This window comes from Gracilinanus agilis, chromosome 5 (assembly GCF_016433145.1).
Source record: "Gracilinanus agilis isolate LMUSP501 chromosome 5, AgileGrace, whole genome shotgun sequence".
NCBI lineage: Eukaryota > Metazoa > Chordata > Mammalia > Didelphimorphia > Didelphidae > Gracilinanus > Gracilinanus agilis.
Genome location: NC_058134.1, coordinates 122,404,109 through 122,424,217, shown reverse-complemented (window position 1 = coordinate 122,424,217; position 20,109 = coordinate 122,404,109). Strand labels below are relative to the sequence as shown.

The following is a 20,109-nucleotide window of genomic DNA, read 5'->3' as shown; positions in this document are numbered from 1 at the left end:
AAAATGGAGTTACATTATTGCTTCATATTTAGCTATTCTCAGACTCTTTGATACTAGGTCCTTTCCTATCCATTTCCTTAAAGGAAAATGATAGTTCAGGAAAGAAATGCATGCTTGTTTTTGTTCAGTTCCATATCCTAAAAGTTCCTCTGGGGCATGTTCACTAAAAAGAGAGTTCTTTATTCAGCAAACCTTAGGGACCATGGACAATCCAGTATTCAGTCACAAATAATGGAAGATAGTATGTATATAGTTCCAGTAGTACCCAACCTTTTCTTGTTATGACATTAAATTGGCCTAAAAGATGACTAAAATAGATAATAGTTTTTAAATGCAATAAATGAAATTCTTGAATTCCAGTGATTACTGCCAAATAGCTATTGACCTTTAGTCAATCAGCGAACATTTGTTAAGCACTTCTTAGGTGCCAGGCATTCTTTTAGGTGCTAGGGATACAGAGCCAGAAATGCACTCACTCCTGTCCTGAAGAAACTTACATTCCAGTGGGAGAGAGACGAATCCATCTTTCTGTGAATCTCTTGATAAGCATTTTAAAAGTATTTACTATGTAATAGGCAATGCCATAAGTGCTACACATGTGCATAGATACGTAGGCAACATAGATACAAGATAGGAGTATGGGAGTAGCAGCTGAAGGAAACCAGAAAGGCTTTGTGGAGGAACCAAGCCTTGAAGGGAAGGAAATAAGGAGAGAGTGAACTCCACAGAGGCTATGGTGCCTTCACACTAGTTCTTTCCCATCTCTCCTGCTTCATGGAGGCATAGGCAGGGAGTAAAGTTAGCAACAGAACTGGTGACTGGCTGTAGACTCCAGATTGCTGTTGTTTCTACTAGAGGAGTACCCCAGGTCTTCCTTCACTATTTTGAGGGGATATTGGGAAACCTTCCATTTTGTGAGGTGCCTTCATGAACCCTCAGTGACCTTCATGTGCCAAGACTGGCATTCTCCAGTAAAGAAATAGTCAAAGGATATGAATAGTTTTCCAAAGAGTGGCCCCAACTGCATGAAAGAATGCTCCAAAAATCACTAATAATAAGAGAAATAGAAATATTGTTGATGTTGGGAAGGTTGTGGAATGATAGGCACATTAATACATTATTGGTGGAATTGTGAAATTTTGCCATCATTTTGGAAAGCAGTTTGCAAATAAAGTGACTAAAATGTCCATAGCCTTTGTTCAGAAACTGGGCTTATATCCTAAGGAAACCTATCAATAGGAAGAAAGTCCTCATGTACTCTTATATATTCAGCACTTTTTGTGATAGCTAAGAATTGGGAAAAGTAATGCCCATTAATTGGAAAATGGCTAAATAAATCATGATACGTAAATGTGACAGAGTATTATTTTACTGTAAGAAATGACGTATGGTGGTGATACATGAAACATGGGAAGATCTTCATGAGCTGATGCAAAATGAGGTCAGCAGAGGCAAGAAAACAGTTTACACAGTGGCTGCCACAATGTAAATAGAAAGAACAAAGACACCCAAATCCAAAAGGAAATGTAACAGAATTCTGGAGATAAAGCAGGGCTTAAATGAAGAAAATGAGAAGGCACCCCCAGCCTTACCCTTTTGTGGAGGTTAGAGGTCCATGGCATCACACTTTGCACATGTTTTTGGACTTTTTCAGTGCCTCAGTCAGCTTCATATGGGATGGTGGTGGGGAGATGCTGACGTAAGAAACAGAAAAGATCAATCAAAAGTTATTTTAAAAGAGAGCCGTGGTTGAATGTCAGTGTTCTGTCAGGTTTTAAAGATGCTAGAGGCGATGCTCCCAGCAGTTTAGAAAGTGTAATACTCTACTTTGGCAACCACTCAGGTAACCTGCTACCATGCTTCTTTTTGTTAGATACTAAATGTACCTTCTAAAATTGGAGCAAGGAATGAGTTGAGTAAAATACTATTGCATATGGGAATTTTTTTCTGCTGGCTATTTGTGATTAGATAGGGAAATAAAATAATGTTAGTACTTTATGACTTATCTCCCTATCTCTAATGCATATTACATATTATGTTTATGGAAGTCCCTTTATATTTTAATGTTTAAACCATTACCATCTGTCTTAGAATTGATAGTAAATATTGGTTCTAAGGTAGATAAGAGTGCTAAGGGTTAGACAATTAGAGTTAAATGACTTACCCAGGGTCACATAGCTGGGAAGTGTCTGAAGCCAGATTTGAACCCAGGACCACCAGGCATGGAGCTCAATCTACCGTGCTACTTAGCTGCTCCAATGGGGAGTTCCTTTAAAAGATAGCCTCAATAATAGGGAAATAATTCCAGTGAGTCCTTTACCAATAGTGATTCAATAGAATTACCTTAGTTTATAAAAGGTGACATTAGACATTGATGTGCAGGGAAGTCAGTTTAAATTATCACTGTTAAATACATATTCAATATATATCTGTAAAAATATATAAATTGACTTACTTTTGATCTTAAAAATTTTGTTTTGCAGAATCCATAAATACGGTTAGGGTTAAAAATGCTTGTGAAAGGAAATGGCCTTAATCTAAAGTTTAGAACCTAAGAGTGAGGATTTAACATTGTAATTTTCCTGAAGCTTAGCTTTCACTTTAGGCATCAAATTTTTAGTTTCACTGACAAATCAGCCCTGCTTTCATTAACCTTTTCTCATTAGGGTTGGGGTGATAGTTTTCATCTCTTCGAAATTATGTATTTTCCTGCCAGGAGTAAAGCTTTCATCAACTAGGTCTTGCACTATCTTCTCCTTTGTTGGCAACATTCCCAGAAAAAGAGGCTTATGATCCAGAGAAAGTTGCCCCATTAGGTGAAGTTATTCTAATTTCCTCCCAGATGCTCCTTCTTAGAGGAGTTTATTTAATAGCTTTTTTGTTGCTTAATTTCTTTTTGGTGTCTTAACTGTACCCATTTAACTTGGTGTTAGTATTTTTTTAATGATAAAGATATTAGAAAGATTTTATTTTACCAATTACATGTAATAACAAATTTCTATAGAAGTTTTCTGAAGTTATATGATCCATATTGTCTCCTTCCCTCTTCCCAGAGCTGGCAAAAAATTTGATCTGGGTTATATGTGTATTATCATACAAAATATATTTCCATATTATATAAAACCAACATTTCAAAACAAAAACCTAAATAAACTAAAGTGAAAAATTGCATGCTTTCATTTACATTCTGACTCCAACAGTTCTTTCTTTGGAGGTGGATAGCATTCTTGTCCAAAGTCCCTCCAAATTGTCCTTGATCATTATATTGCTGAGAGTAGCTAAATCTATCACATTTGATCATTCCACAATAATCCTGTTACTGTGTACAATGTTTTCTTGGTTCTGCTTATTTCACTCTGCATCACTTCATGTAGATCTTTCCAGTTCTTTCTGAAATCATCCTGTTCATCATTCTTTACAGCACAATAGTATTCCATACACCCTCATTTGTCACAATTTGTTCAGCCATTCCCCAATTGCTTTAATTTCCAATTCTTTGCCAGGTGGGAGTATTTTAAAAGTATGAGAAGGGGTAGAAGTGAAATTTGAATCTATTATGTTGGAAGGATCCCTTACTGTCAGTGCTTCAGTTTGTCCTGTCATAAAAAGCATATGGTTATTATGGAAATAGGATCTCATGAGCCCCCTTGAAAAAGTGTACTACATGAATGAATACAAGATTTGCCTTGTTTGAAGAAAATGCTAAATACAAAATCCAAATTTATCCAGCAAATAAGTTACTTTGTAGAGTGACTCATTGCAAGATTCCTTTAAATAGTTTTATTAATGCATTTAAAGCACTCCATTTGTAAAAATTTAACTTACAGTATGTCAAGATGATCAGATTTATAGTATTGGAATTTTGCTTTGAAAAAAAGCAAAAAATTGTCTTTATCACAAAGGTAACCTAGCAGCCCCAAGATGCCTGCTTTTAATAGTATGCTATTACATGTGATTAGTAAATATATTGAAAGATTTTATTGACTTAGATAGACTAGAGATAAATTAGGTAGATTTAAGTTTTTTTCTTTTCTAAACCCTTACCTTTTATCTCAGAATCAATGCTGTATTTTGGTTCTAAGGCAGAAGAGTGGTAAGGGGTAGGCAGTGGGAATTAAGTGACTTACCTAGGATCACACATTTAGAAAGTAAGGCTAGATTGGAACCCAGGACCTCCCATCTCTCAACTTGGCTCTCAATCCACAGAGCTAGCTATTAAGGGCTATATGAATATGCAAACAACTTTGGGGTTCATTACTATAGTTTATTAATTTTCCTATAATGTTTATGTGATCCGAAGTTGCCATGAAGTTTGGATACATCCATTTCCTTAGGAGATAAGATTATTAAAACCATAGAGACTTTTAGAGTTTAAAATATGGCTGATTTAGAATAGAGAATTATTAATACTTAAAGGCTTGAATAGGATCTCATAGAATCACAGAATGTCAGTACTGAAAAGGACCTGTAGGGGGCAGCAGGGTGGCTCAAGGGATTGAGAGCCAGCCCTAGAGACAGAAGATCCTGGGTTCAAATCTGACCTCAGACACTTCCTAGCTGTGTGACCCTGGGCAAGTCACTTCACTCCCATTGCCTAGCCCTTACTGCTCTTCTGCCTTAGAAGCAATCATAGTATTGATTCTAAGATGGAAGGTAAAGGCTTTTTTTGAAAAAAGGGACCTGTATCAAAGTTTAACCTCCTAATTTTATGGATAAAGAAGGTCAAGCCTGGATAAGTTAAATGAATTGTTGGAAATCACACAGAGTTGTGACTGGAATTTAGGTCTTACTGCCTCCAGCCCAGGGCTTGCTATTCAGACATACTGAATCTTTTTATCTCTTGGATAAAGTGAGGTTCACTGATACTATGTATATATTGAAACAGACAACAATTTCCATTTTGAACTGGGCTAAGTTTCTGTCTTAATTCCATTCTTAGTTTGAACCTATGTATTTTGATTCCAGGTCCTGTGGGGATGGCCGCTGCTGCTGCTGTAGCAACAGGAAAGAAACGAAAACGACCCCACGTCTTCGAATCTAATCCCTCTATCCGGAAGAGACAGCAGACCCGATTGCTAAGGTGAGACGCGCCTGCGTTAGTGGTCTTCTTATTAATGCTGTAGAAGGCTGACAATGGTTTTAGAGAGTTTATCAAGTTTAGCAAAGAATGTAAGATTCTTAAAAGCAGGGTTTGTTTCCTTCTTTGTATTTGTTTTCTAAGTGCCTGGCCCAGTGCCTGGCACATACTATAAATGCTTGTTTGTTGGTTGATTGTTTGGACACCTTAAAGAACAGAAATGAAAGTTCTCCTTAAGCTTGAAACAATATATACCTGGTGAGCCAGAAGTATGATCCACTTCATTCAGTAGGAAAGCTTTTAGATTCATTGATTTAGAAAAAAAAATTCAACTGTGCAGATATAAGAAATGATTGGCCTAATGTAAGGGATGGAGAACTCTGGGAAACAGAATGAAAAGAGCAAAAATATACCGTTGTTATTAAACAAGCTAGTATAATGACCTTGGCTTTGACTTGGGCAAAATTCTAGAATGTGTTATTTGAAAGGATGGTTATTGAACATCCACAGTAGGACACAAGGATCACAATTCTTTGTTTTTACAAGCATTGTTTTAACAAGAAAGCGTCATGACAAAAATAGCCCAATTTTCTTTTTTTCTTAGTAAATCAGGAATTTTAGGCTGATAAGTTCAAGAAATAATACTATGACAATAGTTGATGTTTAGATAGCTCTGTAAGGTCTGCAAACCCTTACTTCATTTGCGCTTATAATTAGCCTTTAAGGTGAAGTGGACAAGCATTTGTTAAACCCTCACTGTGACCAGGCACTGGCTTAAGTGTTGGGGAGATGAAGAAAAACCAACATACAGTTCTTGCCCTAATGGGGCTTACATTTTATTGGGGAAGACAACATGTAAACATCTGAGTAGATACCACATACTATGTTACAGGGTAATGGATGGATGGAGCTGTGAAAAGGAAAAACATTAGTAGCAGGGAGGATAGACAAAGGTCTCCTAGAGGAAGTGGGATTTGAACTGAGTCTTGAAGGACATCAGGGAAAGTAAAGAGATGGAGGTGGAAGAGGAAAGACATTCCAAAATGGGAGACAACAAATGCAAAGATAACAGAGATGGGAAATGGAGTGTGGTGTTTGAAGAACTACAAGTAAATTATTGTTGCTGGAACACAGGGTACTTGGATGAGAATAAAGTATGAAAAGACTGGAAAAGCTAAATAGATTGGAAACCTTTTTTTTTTTTTTTTAAACCCTTAACCTTCGTTTGGTTCTAAGGCAGAAGAGTGTTAAAGGCTAGACTAGTGATTCCCAAAGTGGGTGCTACCGCCCCCTGGTGGGTGCTGCAGTGATCTAGGGAGGTGGTGATGGCCACAGGTGCATTTATCTTTCCTATTAATTGCTATTAAAATTAAAAAAAAATTAATTTCCAGGGGGCTAAGTAATATTTTTTCTGGAAAGGGGGCAGTAGGCCAAAAATGTTTGGGAAACACTGGGCTAGATAAATGGGGTTAAGTGACTTGTGTAGGATTACACTAGCTGGGAAGTGTCAGAGGCAAGATTTGAACCCAAGATTTCTTGTCTGCATTCCCAGCTCTATCAATTGAATCACCTTGCTGCCCTCTGTGAAAAGTGTTAATGACAATCAAGGGACATTGTTATCCCCATCTTACAGATGAAGAAATTGAGGCCAGGAGAGGTTAAGTGACTTTTCTGAGAGTACATAGAAAATTTCAGAGGCAAGAGTTGAATTTGGGTTTTTTCTGACTACAAATCCAACCTTCAGTCTACCTCACTATGCTCTATGTAGTTATTTTACCCAGTCTTGAGCAGAGCATTTGACACTTTCACATTCTATCCTTGAATTCAAGGTAGAAAGATACAGAGCAGTGATTCCCAAAGTGGGTGCTACCGCCCCCTGGTGAGTGCTGCAGCGATCAAGGGGGGCGGTGATGGCCACAGGTGCATTTACCTTTCCTATTAATTGCTATTAAAATTTTAAAAAAATAAATTTCCAGGGGGCTAAGTAATATTTTTTCTGGAAAGGGGGCAGTAGGCCAAAAATTTGGGAACCACTGATATAGACTAAAGAATGTTATTAGCTAGCTTCAGAAATGATTGAATAACCAAACCCAAAGAGGAGTCTTAATGGTTCAGTGTCAACTTGAAGATAATTGTATGCATCAGTGATCTCTGTTTGGTCCTTTGCTCGTATCCATTTGATCCATTTCTTAGATTACAGTATACATAGCATGCTTGTCATTTGCAACAGATAAAAAATTTGTAGGAATGATTAGTACACAAGATAAAAGAAGATTTAGAAAGGCCCACATCTTAACATTGGGCCCACTCAAATAAGATAAAATGTAAAGTCTTATATTTGTCAAAAAATCATTTGGAAGTACAAGACAGAGGAAGCCTGGCTAAAAAGTATTCTGAAAAAGAGCCAGAGATTTTCAAGGAGAAAAAACTCAGGGTGTCATGATGGCCATAAAAGCAGAAGAGAAGTGGTGTCCAGCCCAAGGGAAGAGGTCATCTTTGCCAGTCTCTGCTTGGGTCAGACTATAGCTAGACTACTCTCTTAATATCAGAGGCCATGTTATAGGAGTGACATTGGTTAATGAGCTGAAAAGCTTCTAGAAGAGAGTGACTGGGAAGCCGAAGGTCAAGATCATATGTTAAAGCAGTGGTTCCCAAACTTTTTTGGCCTACCGCCCCCTTTTCAGAAAAAATATGATTTAGCGCCCTGTAAATTAATTTGTTTTTAAAATTTAATAGCAATTAATAGGAAAGATAAATGCACCTGTGGCCATCACCACCTCCCTGGATCGCTGCAGCACCCACCAGGGGGCGGTGGTCCCCACTTTGGGAATCACTGTGTTAGAGGATTGATTGAAGGATCTAGAAATGTTTAGTCTGGAAAAAAGACTTGGAGGAAGAGAGGGGAAGCCTAACTTTCTTTGGCTCCTTCCTGCCCTGAGATTGTTATATTTTGTGGAAATACTAATTTTGTAATGCAAATGTACTACTTAAGAATTTGAGGGTCCTCTAACAGGATGTTAAAATACCTAAAGAGCCTCTAGAAGAAAGTAAGGTGATTTCAGGATTTAAAATACAGACTTGAAAAAGAAATACCAAAGAGATTGGAGTTATTTGCTTTGGAGAAGGCTATGAAGGGATTAAATTATCTGGAAGGATATTTTATATTAAATTTTTGTTAAGTATCAAGAGTCAGGTCATTCATCATAGGTAAAAGCTGAATGAAAGGAAATAGGCTTATGATACAGTAGAATATAGTTATATTTGTCCTTAGTTTAAAAACTTGTTATAGGCATAGACAATATTAATTTAGGTGAATTCTTATTCTGAGACAGAGGCCTGAACCAGATAACTTGGAGATTGTGAGTCTATGATTATGACTAGTTTAAAAATGGCAATACATAATTAATAAAGATATCTAAGAGATAGACACTACTCCCACCCTTATTCTTTGAAGTCATCGGTGGTGTAAGAGGAAGATCCAACTGAATACTGAATTTATAAATATCCTTTGGCCTGATGATTCTACTAGGGTGTCAATTGACTGTGTAGAAGAGAAGTATTAGTATGGTATACTTGCACTATGTACTCTGTGATTTGAAATTCCTTTTCACAGATAATTTGTGATGAATATAAGGAAGTTAAGGAATAAAAACATGCAAGAACTACTACTGCATGATCAAAAATTGGATTGCCCAAATTTTCCTTCAATTAGTTATGTTCTAGACTGGATAGAATTCCATTAGTAGTTAACTGGAAGATAGAGCAAGGAGGCAGAGACCAGAATTTGGTTAGTTGGAGATACTGACAATCACAAGTCAACAATTTGTAGGGGCAAATTTGAGTTGTGTGCTAGCTGGGCAGGATTGAGGACAGAGCTAATCACAAATCCACTTATAGAACAAGACTAGCGGAGGAAGCCATTAAGCTGCATGTCGTGCGAACAGTGCCAAGCCCTAGATTCTCAGTTAAATGACATTTGCTCAAAATGAAAAATACAAATAATCTCTACAGGATTTGAATTAAATGTTATAGTAAGGGCTTTCTAGGGCATAGAGTTCAAAGCACTTAATAATATTGTGTTTATTTTAGAGATTTAAGTAACATCCATTGATGACATTCCTGAATAAATATTTACCTGTGAAACCTAATCCAAGACCTTTCTGCCTAGAAAGGAAGCTTCTGGAAATTCATACTATATAATTAGAATTCTCTCCCCAGGGACTCGCTTTCCCAGCATCCCAGTTACGTATCTATGTAACGTACTAATGTAGGGAAAATGTGGCTGTGGAAGTGGGGTGAAGGTGAGGTGAGAGGCAGAAGAATTTTACTCAAGTTTTACTTTTGTTCTTTTTATTTCTTCTACTTCCAGTAATTATTAATAAACTTTATAAAATATAATACTTGGAGTTATTGGATATTAATTTAAATATTACATTTCCATAGGACAATTCCTGACAAATGAAGGAAGATCTATACAAGTTAACTAAAGCAAGTCGCATAAATATTGCAAACATAATGATATGACTTAAATTAATATACAGATTTAATACTATTCTAATCAAACTATTAAGGCAATACTTTATGCTGATAGATAAAATGAAAGAACAAAAGGAAATAATGGGGAAAAGTAAGAATGGAGTACAACATTTTCAGAGTGCAGATTCAGATTATACTATAAAGCAAAAATACTCAAACCTAGTTGGTATGGGGGGGAGGAGGGTGGAAGTAAATCAGAAGAACAGACCAGATAAGGAAGAATCAGAAGCAATTGGACTTAATAATAACTCAATATTCTGAAAATCTAATAATATGTATCCCTCAGGAGAAGCATCCTTATTTGATAAGAACTAATGAGAAAATCAGAGAGCACTTTGATAGAAATTAGGTTTAGACCAACATATACCAGAAATTAAAATGGTAGAATTTTAATTAATTAGTTAATTTTTTTTATCAACCAGATCAGATACTGTCAATTGGAAAAATAATCTTTCATCAAATATCACTGATAGGATCTTAAGATCCAAGACAGATAGGAAACTAACATATATATATATATATATATATATATAAATAAATATATAAAACCAAGAATCTTTCCCCAGTAGATAAATGGTCAAAGGATATGAATAAATCTTTCTTAAAAGAGGAATTGCAAATTAGTAACTATCTTATGAAATTTTGCTCCAAAGCATGAATAATAAAAAATGCAAAAAAATTAAATTTCACCTCATCTCCAGCAAATTGACCAGTTAATCAAATAATAGGTATTTATTAAACATATTTATCATGTGTCAGAAACTTGTGCTAGGCACACAAAGACAAAAAGGAACTAGTCCTTGCTTTCAAGGAAGTTACATTCCATTGGGAAGCAACTTGTATATATATAATGTACATAGAACAAATATATGCAGAGTAAATGCAAAATAAATATGAGGCAGTTAAATTTATTTAGTACATAAACAATTAAGGATAAGGAATGACTTTGTAAAAGGTGATGTTTGCGCTGCATTCTGAAAAGCATTTGAGGCCTAGGTGAGGAGGGGAATACATTATAATGAGGAATAACCAGTATAAAGGTGTGGAGATGGGAGATGGAGTGCCCTTTGGAAGGAGCAGAGAGGTACAATTTGGCAGGACCATAGAGAGTTTTGGAGAGGGAGAAATGTATGATGAAACCGGAAGGAGACATTGGCCCAGGTTGTGGAAGGCTTTAAAAACCAACAAAGAAGTTTATGTTTAATCTTAGAGGAAATAGGGGTTCATTGTAGTTTATTGGGTAAAGAGTGACATGGTTAGATCTCTGCTTCAGGAAAATCACTTTGGCACCTGTACGGAGGGTGGATTAAAACAGAAAGAGACTTAAAGTAAAGAGACTAGGAGGTCATTGCAATAGTCCAGATGAATGGTTGAAGGCTTGAACTAAGGTGGTAGCTGAGTGAGAGGAGAGAAGGGGTCAGATGGAGAGATGTTGTGGAGGTAAAACAGCCATATTTGGCAACTGATTGGATGTGGGGGGTGCCAAATGAGGATGAAGTTTTGAGAAAAAGGCCAAGATTGCAGAACCGTAAAATTGAACTAATGGCAGTCCCATGGAGAGAACATGTTTTCTATATTTCTTCTAGCAGTATTATTTTTGCCTCACAAGAATCAGTAGAAGGGTCTGTCCATCCCATCCTCTTTCTTTGTAGTCTTCTCTTCTGTGTTATCAGGCTGATAAATGACTGCTCTAGGACTTCTTGGCAAAGCCATATCTTATCTCTTCCTCTGCAGACCCTGGCTATAAAATCTCATGAAAGAATACAGAGATCTGCTTTATCATTCCTGGAAGGACTGCCACCTGTTTTCCTCTTCATAGAGTTCCATCTGTTTCTTAGATCCAAGTGTTCTTTGGTCCTTCTCTCATTTCTTCTATGTTATATTCTTCCACTCTCCCATCTTCAGACAAGTCAGAATTATTTTCTCTCTTTAGATCCACATTTTTCATTTTCACATGGAAGCCCTCATTAGAGGCAGCATGTTCTACTGGGTAGAATGCTGGACTTGAATCGAAGACTTGGGTTCAGATCCCACCTCTAATACTAAATTAGCTTTGTGGAACTGAATGAGACCTTTAAACTCCCTGGGCCACAGATCCTCATCTTTAAATTTAGGAGACTGGACTTGATGGCCTCTAAGGTCTCTTCCACCTCTCCCCTGTGCTCCTATGATCTTTTTTACCCCATTTAAAATTTTTTTATTTTATTTTTAAAAAATATTTTTCCATGGTTATATGAATTCATTTTCTCTCCTTTTCCTCTTCACTCCCCCCTCCTGGAGCTGACAAACAATTCCACTGTTTTGCCCCATTTTTAAGGGAGCACATCATTTTCCCTGATAACCTGAAGAATGGAGAGGCATTTCTCAAGCTATTTTACTCTTAAAGGGATTCTTTATTTAGGATCCATGAACAGTGTTTAAAAATGGGGAGGGTGTGTGAGAATAACTATTGCAATATAGTTTCCCTTATAATACTATGTATTTTATACCCTTAAAAAATATTATTCTTAGAAGAAGCACACTTCACCAGTCTTCCAAGCAGGTTCCTGACACAAAAAAAGTTAAGAACATTAGTCTGCACCTTGAACTAGATCAATCACTTGGTCCTGGCAGAAATATAAGCATTACATCCTCTGTGTGGGCCACAGCACAATTTTCCTTGGTCTTTTTACCTGCTGAAAGTGAGAACCTTAATCCTTTGCTGTTCTTGATAGCTCCACTGGAGAGCTGCTCTGACACTCCATTTGGAGAATCTTCTACTCTTCTGTTCCTCTTTTCGTTTTGTCTGGACTGTATTAGATTAGCTTAACTCAACAATGCTAGCTATTTTCACTTCCCTTTTTTTTACTAATCATTTAACTTTAGTTAACTTACTGATCATAAAACTTTTTTTAACAACTTCTTTTCTCCCATTTTTTGACTTTCTCCACTCAAGTCCTTTAGTTTTGCTCAAATCTTTCTCCTGTTCTTTCTTTTCTTTCTTGTTCCTTCTTTTTCACTTCCTTTTTCCTTCTCTTCCTTCTCCTCGGATCTTTCACCTTTCATCCTTAAACTTTAATTTAATTCATCCCAAATTTAATTCTTTAATTCCTCTCAAATCTTCCCTCCCCAACCTAATCTTTGCCATTTCCTCCACAAGTTCTGAAACCCCTTCCAAATCTATTTCATGGTGTCTTCTCCCTCTCCTACCCCTCCTCTGTCTTGCTTGATTCCTTCTCCTGTTTTTTTTTTATTTCTCAAACTTTCTCAAAGACTTAAGGAATGAAAGAGACATCAGTAATGAGTGTATTGTGTCAGGAAGTTAGAAATTGAGTTCATTTCTTACTGAGTGTGGAAATAATGTGTAGAAGTACACAAATAGGAAGGTAGTATCAAAGAAAATGTCAGTAATGTTAATAATAATAAAAATAAAAAAATAATAATGATAATAATAATAATAAGGAAAACACATTTTGGCACTGGTCAGAAAAGAAAGCTACCACTCATTTACATATAGACAGTTATCACTTCACACAAATGGACCATTCTGTAGTGTAGGCCTTTGTGTAAAGCCATTTTCCCATAATATGAATTTGACTTTAGACTTGGGGAAGGATGGCTTGGGGCTAGCACATGATTCAAGGACACTTGGGAACTAGAGACAGAAGCTAGAGTAGGAGGAAAAACATGTTGGGGGCCGGGCCAGCTATATGGGGGCCTGTCTAGAATCAAGAGGAAGAATACTTGGGGCAGACACATGAGGACCAGACATAGGCAGGAGAGGATGGGGGACATGTAGGGACAAGGATAAATATGAGGTACCCAAGTGCTGACAGATGGAAGACAGATGTGGGGACTATAATTGCTTGGTGGGCGGGTAGGCAGAGTTGGGGCAAAGGACTCTCCTCTCTTACCACCTGAGATCTTAGGTCAAGCTTCTGGTCCAGATGCGGTCGATCTCTCTGCAGGTCCTTTCTGCTTTCACGTAGAGATATTTTTTTAGGGTTGGGTTTTTTGTTGTTGTTTTTTTGGTGGAATGCCATGAAGCACCTAACCAAAGGGCAGAACAGAGAAAGAGAGAGCAAGATTGGGGACCAGGGGAAGAGTGCACAGTGCCATACACTCAAATTAACATAATTGGTATTTTTTGGCATTCAGAATTCTTTACATAAAATCAAATCTGCATAAAGTGAAACTGTCTATATATGTATATATACTAATGGAGCGCCAGACCTCATACTTTTTCAATAACATGATTAATTTTAGAAGAAATCATGCCTAATCAGAGTGAGCTATCTCAAAGCAAAATGAATGTTAGTTGAGTGTGTGAGTTTATTAATTCTTTCTTTCTGACATTTAACTATTGTCTCCTTTGCCCTCTCTTCTTCTTGTCCAATTCAGGAAACTTCGAGCTACATTAGATGAATATACAACTCGAGTGGGACAGCAAGCTATTGTCCTGTGTATTTCTCCCTCAAAACCCAACCCCGTTTTTAAAGTATTTGGTGCAGCACCTTTGGAGAATGTGGTAAGGATTTGAAGTGAATTGTTTATGCATTTTCTTTCCTTTTAACAGAGCTTTATTTCAACAAATGGCTATTCAGTGCTTGCTTTGCTAAGGACTGAGAATAATATGAAGTTGATGAAGGACACTTCTCCCTCTAGAAAAGTTTATACTGTAGTTTGGGGAGGAAGTGCTCCACCCAGAAGTAGCCAGGTGGTTTTCTGGTAGGCCTTGACTAAAGATAACTGCACTCGGGTCAAATCCTACTTCATAAACATGAAGAGTTTTGTGACCCTGGGCAAATCATTGACTTTCTCAGCCCTAGTTTCTTCCCAAATAAATGAGAAGAACTGTGTTATTTTTGAGAGATCTAATAATGATAGTTTACAGTTTTGGAGGGTTTAATAGATTATAAAATAGTTTCCTCACAACAAGAAGTTGAGGCAGTTGAAGAAAATGGAACTCAAGAGAGGATAACTGACGTATCCGTAGTCCCACAGTTAAATATTGGGTTGGGATATAAGATCTTGAAGGCCCTTTGCATGTTACAACACATTAAAACTCTTAATATTAGAACAAGGGCTATAACTGCTTTATTCTTTTTAAAATTAATTTATTTCAGTTAATAAGTACTTGTTTTTCTTTCCCCACTCCTTTGGACAAAAAAGAAAAATGAAATTGTAATGATAAACATAGTCAAGCAAAATGGTTTCCCAAATTGACTATATTCGTGTATAAAAATGTATGTCCTATTCTGGGGGTAGCTAGGTAACTTAGTTGTTTGAGAAGTAGTCCCAGAGATGGGAGATCCTGGGTTCAAATGTGGCCTCAGACATTTCCTAGTTGTGTGACCCCCTGGGTAAGTCACTTATCCCCCATTGCCAAGTCCTTACTTCACTTCTACCTTGGAACCAGTACACAGTATTGATTCCAAGACGGAAGGTAAGGGTTTTAAAAATTAAGAGTGCATGCCTTATTCTGCTTCTTAGGTCCTCACTTCCTACAGGAAGTAAGTAGCATGCTTCATCACAAGTCTTTTGTAATTATGCCTGGTCATTGCCTTTATCAGAATTCTTAAATCTTTCTTTTTTCCCCCCCAAATGTTACAAAACCAAATAAAACAAGCATTTCCATATACAAAGAAAAAGTACACACATGAAATCACAAATCTTCCATATGTTTAGCTTTCTTTTCTTCATATCTACATAATAAATCAGTGTCCCAGCCCCCTCGATAATCCTTTCCACATCACAAAAGATGTCATCAGGAAGACCAAAATGTATACATATAAATTTTTTCATGTTTCACCTTTCAGTTTACTTTCTGGTGGTAATATTCCCAGTTTATTCTTCCAGCATTAATTATATGGCTATGTATAATGATCTCCTGGTTCTACTCATTTCATTGTTCATTATTTCATGTAGTTCTTTCCAAGTTTTAAAAAAATCAGGCTGCTCATCATTTCTTGTGGTGCAATAATAGTCCATCACAACTATATACCACAATTTGATCTAGAGGATCAGCAATGAAGAATGTTACCAACCTCCCAATAGATAATGGATTCAGTATGCTGAATAAGACACGTCTTTTTGGACATGTCCAATGTGGGAATTTGCTTTGTATGATTTACATATTTCAGGAAGGACTGGGTTTTTTTCTCTTTTTCTTTTTTATAATGGCTAGAGAGCTATAGCGAGAAGGAGAGGAAATAAGTGCCAGAAAATTAAAAAAACAATTAAAAAATAAAGATCAAGAAAGTAAAAATAGTTAAAATGAATTCAACTTATAAAAAATCTCTAGAGTAGAGGTTCTTGTTTGAGATTAAAAATCTTTCCTGCAGCTTCCTGAACAATTAACTCAGAAGTTTGCTTTATGTTTTAAGTGATATTTTCAAAGCTTTGGTTACATAGCTGATTTGAGGAAAATAGTATTTAATATACTTTCCAAGAAATAATTTTGGATTGAGGACTGATAACTAAACATGCTCCCTATTTCTTGACAGAAGGAGGTACGTGAGGCAGAGTGAGACATACATTCTTTATATGGCCAATGCCAGAATTTGTCTTGTTTGATTGGGTCTATTTGTTACCAGGGTTTTCCCTCCCCCCATGGAGAGTATAGAAGAAAGAGAAAATAAATGCGTATTAATTTAAAAAAATTTTAAGACATATCAATGGAACATTGATGGATTAACAATATACACAAGTTTGACCAAATATTTCAGTATTACTTGAGGTTGAAAATTTGTCACTAGAAGGCTATCACCAGATTTCTGTCATATTGAATGTAATAATTTAAAAAGCTTATAGTTATTTCAAAAGTCAGCATTTAATACTCCAACCATATTGCTATGAGTTTGGCTTGGTGTTTGTTGGTGATGTTTATTTTTTAAACCACCCTCTCTCCTTATCCTAAAATATTCAGAATTCACTTCTCAATTTCCATGTTAATAAAATTCCTCCAGAAAAGAACTAGGAATGGCTGAAATGAAAGGGTAACGTGTTATGTGTCTTTCTTCTTCTTTTTTTTTTTTTTTAACCCTTACCTTCTGCGTTAGAACCAATACTACATACACTATGTATTGGTTCTAAGGCAGAAGAATGGTAAGAGTTAGGCAATGGGGGTTAAGTGACTTGCCCAGGGTCACACAGCTAGGAAGTGTCTGAGGCCAGATTTGAACCCAGGACCTCCCATCTCTGGGCCTGGCTCTCAATCCACTGAGCCACCCAGCTGCCCCCTCTATTTCTTCTTGAAAGAATATACTATTACTGATGTTTATGCATCAGAGGATTTAATATCTTTAAAGTAATTCCCTACACTATTTTATTCAGATAAGCAGATGGGAGTGATAATTCTACAGTCTTCTGCTTTATAATCTTCCTCCTGTAGCAAGGGTCATCATCATACCTTTATATTATATTGAACTTCATTGGATTTGTTTAGGCACAAACTCCACCTTATTTATCTATCTATCTATCTATCTATCTACCTATCTATTTATTTATTTGTTTATTTATTCATTCATTTACTTATTTGTTTGTTTATTTATTTGTTTGTTTGTTTGTTTTAGGCCCTTACCTTCTGTCTTGGAGTCAATACTGTGTATTAATTCCAAGGCAGAAGAGTGGTAAGGGTAGGCAATGGGGGTCAAGTGACTTGCCCAGGGTCACACACCTGGGAAGTGTCTGAGGCTAGTTTTGAACCCAGAACCTCCCTTCTCTAGGCCTGGCTCTCAATTCACTGGGCTACCCAGCTGCCCCCAGGGTATGAATTTTTAAATGTAGAAAGAGGAACTTCTTGTCTGGACTTTGTGTTTTGAGCCTCTCTGTCACCACAATAGATTTTTAGAGTAGGGTTCTTTTTTTGTTTGTTTATTCTTGCTTGCTTCCTGATTGGACTTTATGTTGGGGCCAGGCTCTGCTTACATCTGAAGGGAATGTCTGGGCTGATCTTGCTCTGCTTTCTGGGTAGCAAGTGTGGTTGTACAATTCCTATTCCTATTCCAGGATTTCAGGGACAGTTTAGGTTGGAAATTTGCTCCCAAAGTAGTTTGATCCTGGGCAGTCTGATTGTTTCCCCATCCTGATCTGAGTTCCTGACCTGGGTTTGGGTCTGAGTACCAAGCCTGGGGACTTTTCCTCTTTGTAGTTCTTGTAGACAGCTGCTGGACTTAGCCGGTTGCAGCCAGCTGGAAAATTCTGCTGATTCAGAGTAGGCAAGACTTTAGGTATCCCTTTGGTCTGAGATTTCTGGTCTAGTTATTTCTCTTTTCAGGCTTCAGACTAGGCTGAAAACTGATACTGAGACCATATTCCACTTCTGAGCAGGTCCAGATCTGAACTTGGTTCTTGCCCAGTACATAGCCTAGGTCCTACAGCTGCTCTTTACTATAAAATACTACCTTTAAACACAAGCCTCTTCTTCAGTCCACTCCTGGATCTATGACTGAGAACTGACTAGTGAGTGACAGTTGCAGCTTAGCATCTGTTCTGGCACCTTACATAATTTTAGGCCCTTTCATGCTGTATTTAGGGGCAACTAGGTGGCATAGTGGATAAAGCACCAAGCCTGGAGTCAGAAAAGTTTGAGTTCAATTCTGGCCCCAGATGTTAATTAGATGTGTGACCCTGGGCAAGTCACTTCAACCCTATTTGCTTCAATCCCTCAACTGTAAAATGGGAACACATTGGAGAAGAAACCAGCAAGCTATTTCAGTCTATTTGTACACGTCCATGGGGTCACGTAGAGTTGGAGACAACTGAACAACTATATGCTGGGTCTGGTGCCTCTTCTTGCTTCCTGTACTCTTTGTGCCATATTATTGGTCAGACCCCATCCTTAACGGCTCTAGACTTGTGTGTTCGTCTCTCTTTGTCAGTCTGGGCTGGAAAAATGACTCTCCATGACTTTTTTAAAAATTCCCTGATAGTTTTCAAGACTTTTTAGAGGAGTTATTAGGTCAAAGTGGAGGGTAAGAGGAACTTAATGTAGTTCCTGCTACTGTACCATTTTTATAAAAAAGAAGATAAAAAATGGGGGGGGGGACACAGCAAAACTTGATATTGAGAAAATTGAAGAATTGGAAAAAATCTGACTATATAGCAATTTTTCACTTTTGGATCCCCCCAAATATTTTTTCCACATCTCTTCTTTTAGGCCTAACTTGGCCTTTGTCATTTTGTAGCATTTGTTTTTTAACATCTTGGGGTTCTTGTTTTTTCCATTTATATTTTATGTCATTGAGGGGTAAGTAAACTCTACTTACTTTAGTAGTTTGTGTAATCTTACCATGTTTTTCTATATTCACCGGATCCATCATTTCTTACAACACAGTGATATGCCATTACAGTTATGGACCACAATTTCTGTAGCCATTCTTCAATCATTGGGCATCTGCTTTGTTGCTAGTTCTTTGTCACCACAAAAATCACCAAGATTCTTTATCTGCATTCAGGTGTGACCCATGCTGAAGTGGGGAGGGGAGTGTTGCCATTGATCCCTTAGGGATTTGCATAGCTAAAAGTTCAGGGTTGTGAAGTGTGTTCTTTGGAACTGTCCCAGACTTTGACAGGTTCTTTTTCCTTTTTGTGTCTTCATCTGCTAAATAAGGATAATAAGATCTGCCTCAAAGTGGAATAGGGAAAATTAATTAAAACTGACCACGATCCATGGATGATCACAAAATCACTTAAAAAGAACTGGCCTGGAACAAAGCTGGTCACTGACAGATGTTTTGCACTTGACTTGAGAGATTTCTCTTGTTGGTGGCTTGCTGCCACAAAGTACCTGGCTCTGATTTTATGCTTTCTACAAGCTATCCAGGAATAGCCAATAAGTAATCTGTAGAGAGATGAGGTAGGAAATTGAATCTTAGGGTGTAAGTTGTGAAGGACTTTCTGTAGGTGGCACTCTTCCCTCAGAATCAAGTGGGAAGCAACTTGGTGTAGTGTTGGCTTAGGATTCAGGGGACCCACCTCTAAGATTTCCAGGCTCTATGTCTATTGGCAAGTCACTTAATCCCTGAGTTTCAGTTTCTTTGTCTACAAAATGGAAATCATACTTTCAGTACTTTGTAAACTTTTAAGCAATGTATGAAGGTTAGTTATTTTTCATTATGATGAAAACCTGTGGCATTTACATTGTGAGGAATCATTTTAGCTGTCACTGGTTTTATAGGTGAGGAAATTATGGCCAGCAGACAAGAGTAGCTCTCTTGATTATTAAGCGGATTCTCTCTAATTATCCATTTGGCTTTAATTTTGTTGTTCTTCTTTAACTGCCATTCTTGCCCCAAGGAGACTGGTTATTTCTGGTACTATTCTTTACTTCTTGTCTTAAAAGGCCAGTTTGTCTTGCATAGTTGGAAAACAGTGGCCATAAGTGACAAGTGTTACAACATTTCCTCAATGGGGTAAAGTTTGACCCACTATTGTAACTATAAAGGAGGATTACCAGGGACATTAACTAAATTATCTGTGGGTTCACAATGGGGTGAGGGAGATAGGAATGACAG

General features: G+C 37.2%; 1 protein-coding gene across 1 annotated transcript in view; it reads left to right on the top strand.

Moving 5' to 3' along the window:
* NRF1 (nuclear respiratory factor 1) overlaps positions 1-20,109 on the top strand; it is a 134,247-nt gene that overhangs the window by 40,841 nt on the left and 73,297 nt on the right. The window contains exons 3-4 of the mRNA XM_044677387.1: positions 4,966-5,080; positions 13,994-14,120. Coding sequence (XP_044533322.1) covers positions 4,966-5,080; positions 13,994-14,120 — 242 coding nt within the window. The remainder of the gene's footprint in view (positions 1-4,965; positions 5,081-13,993; positions 14,121-20,109) is intronic.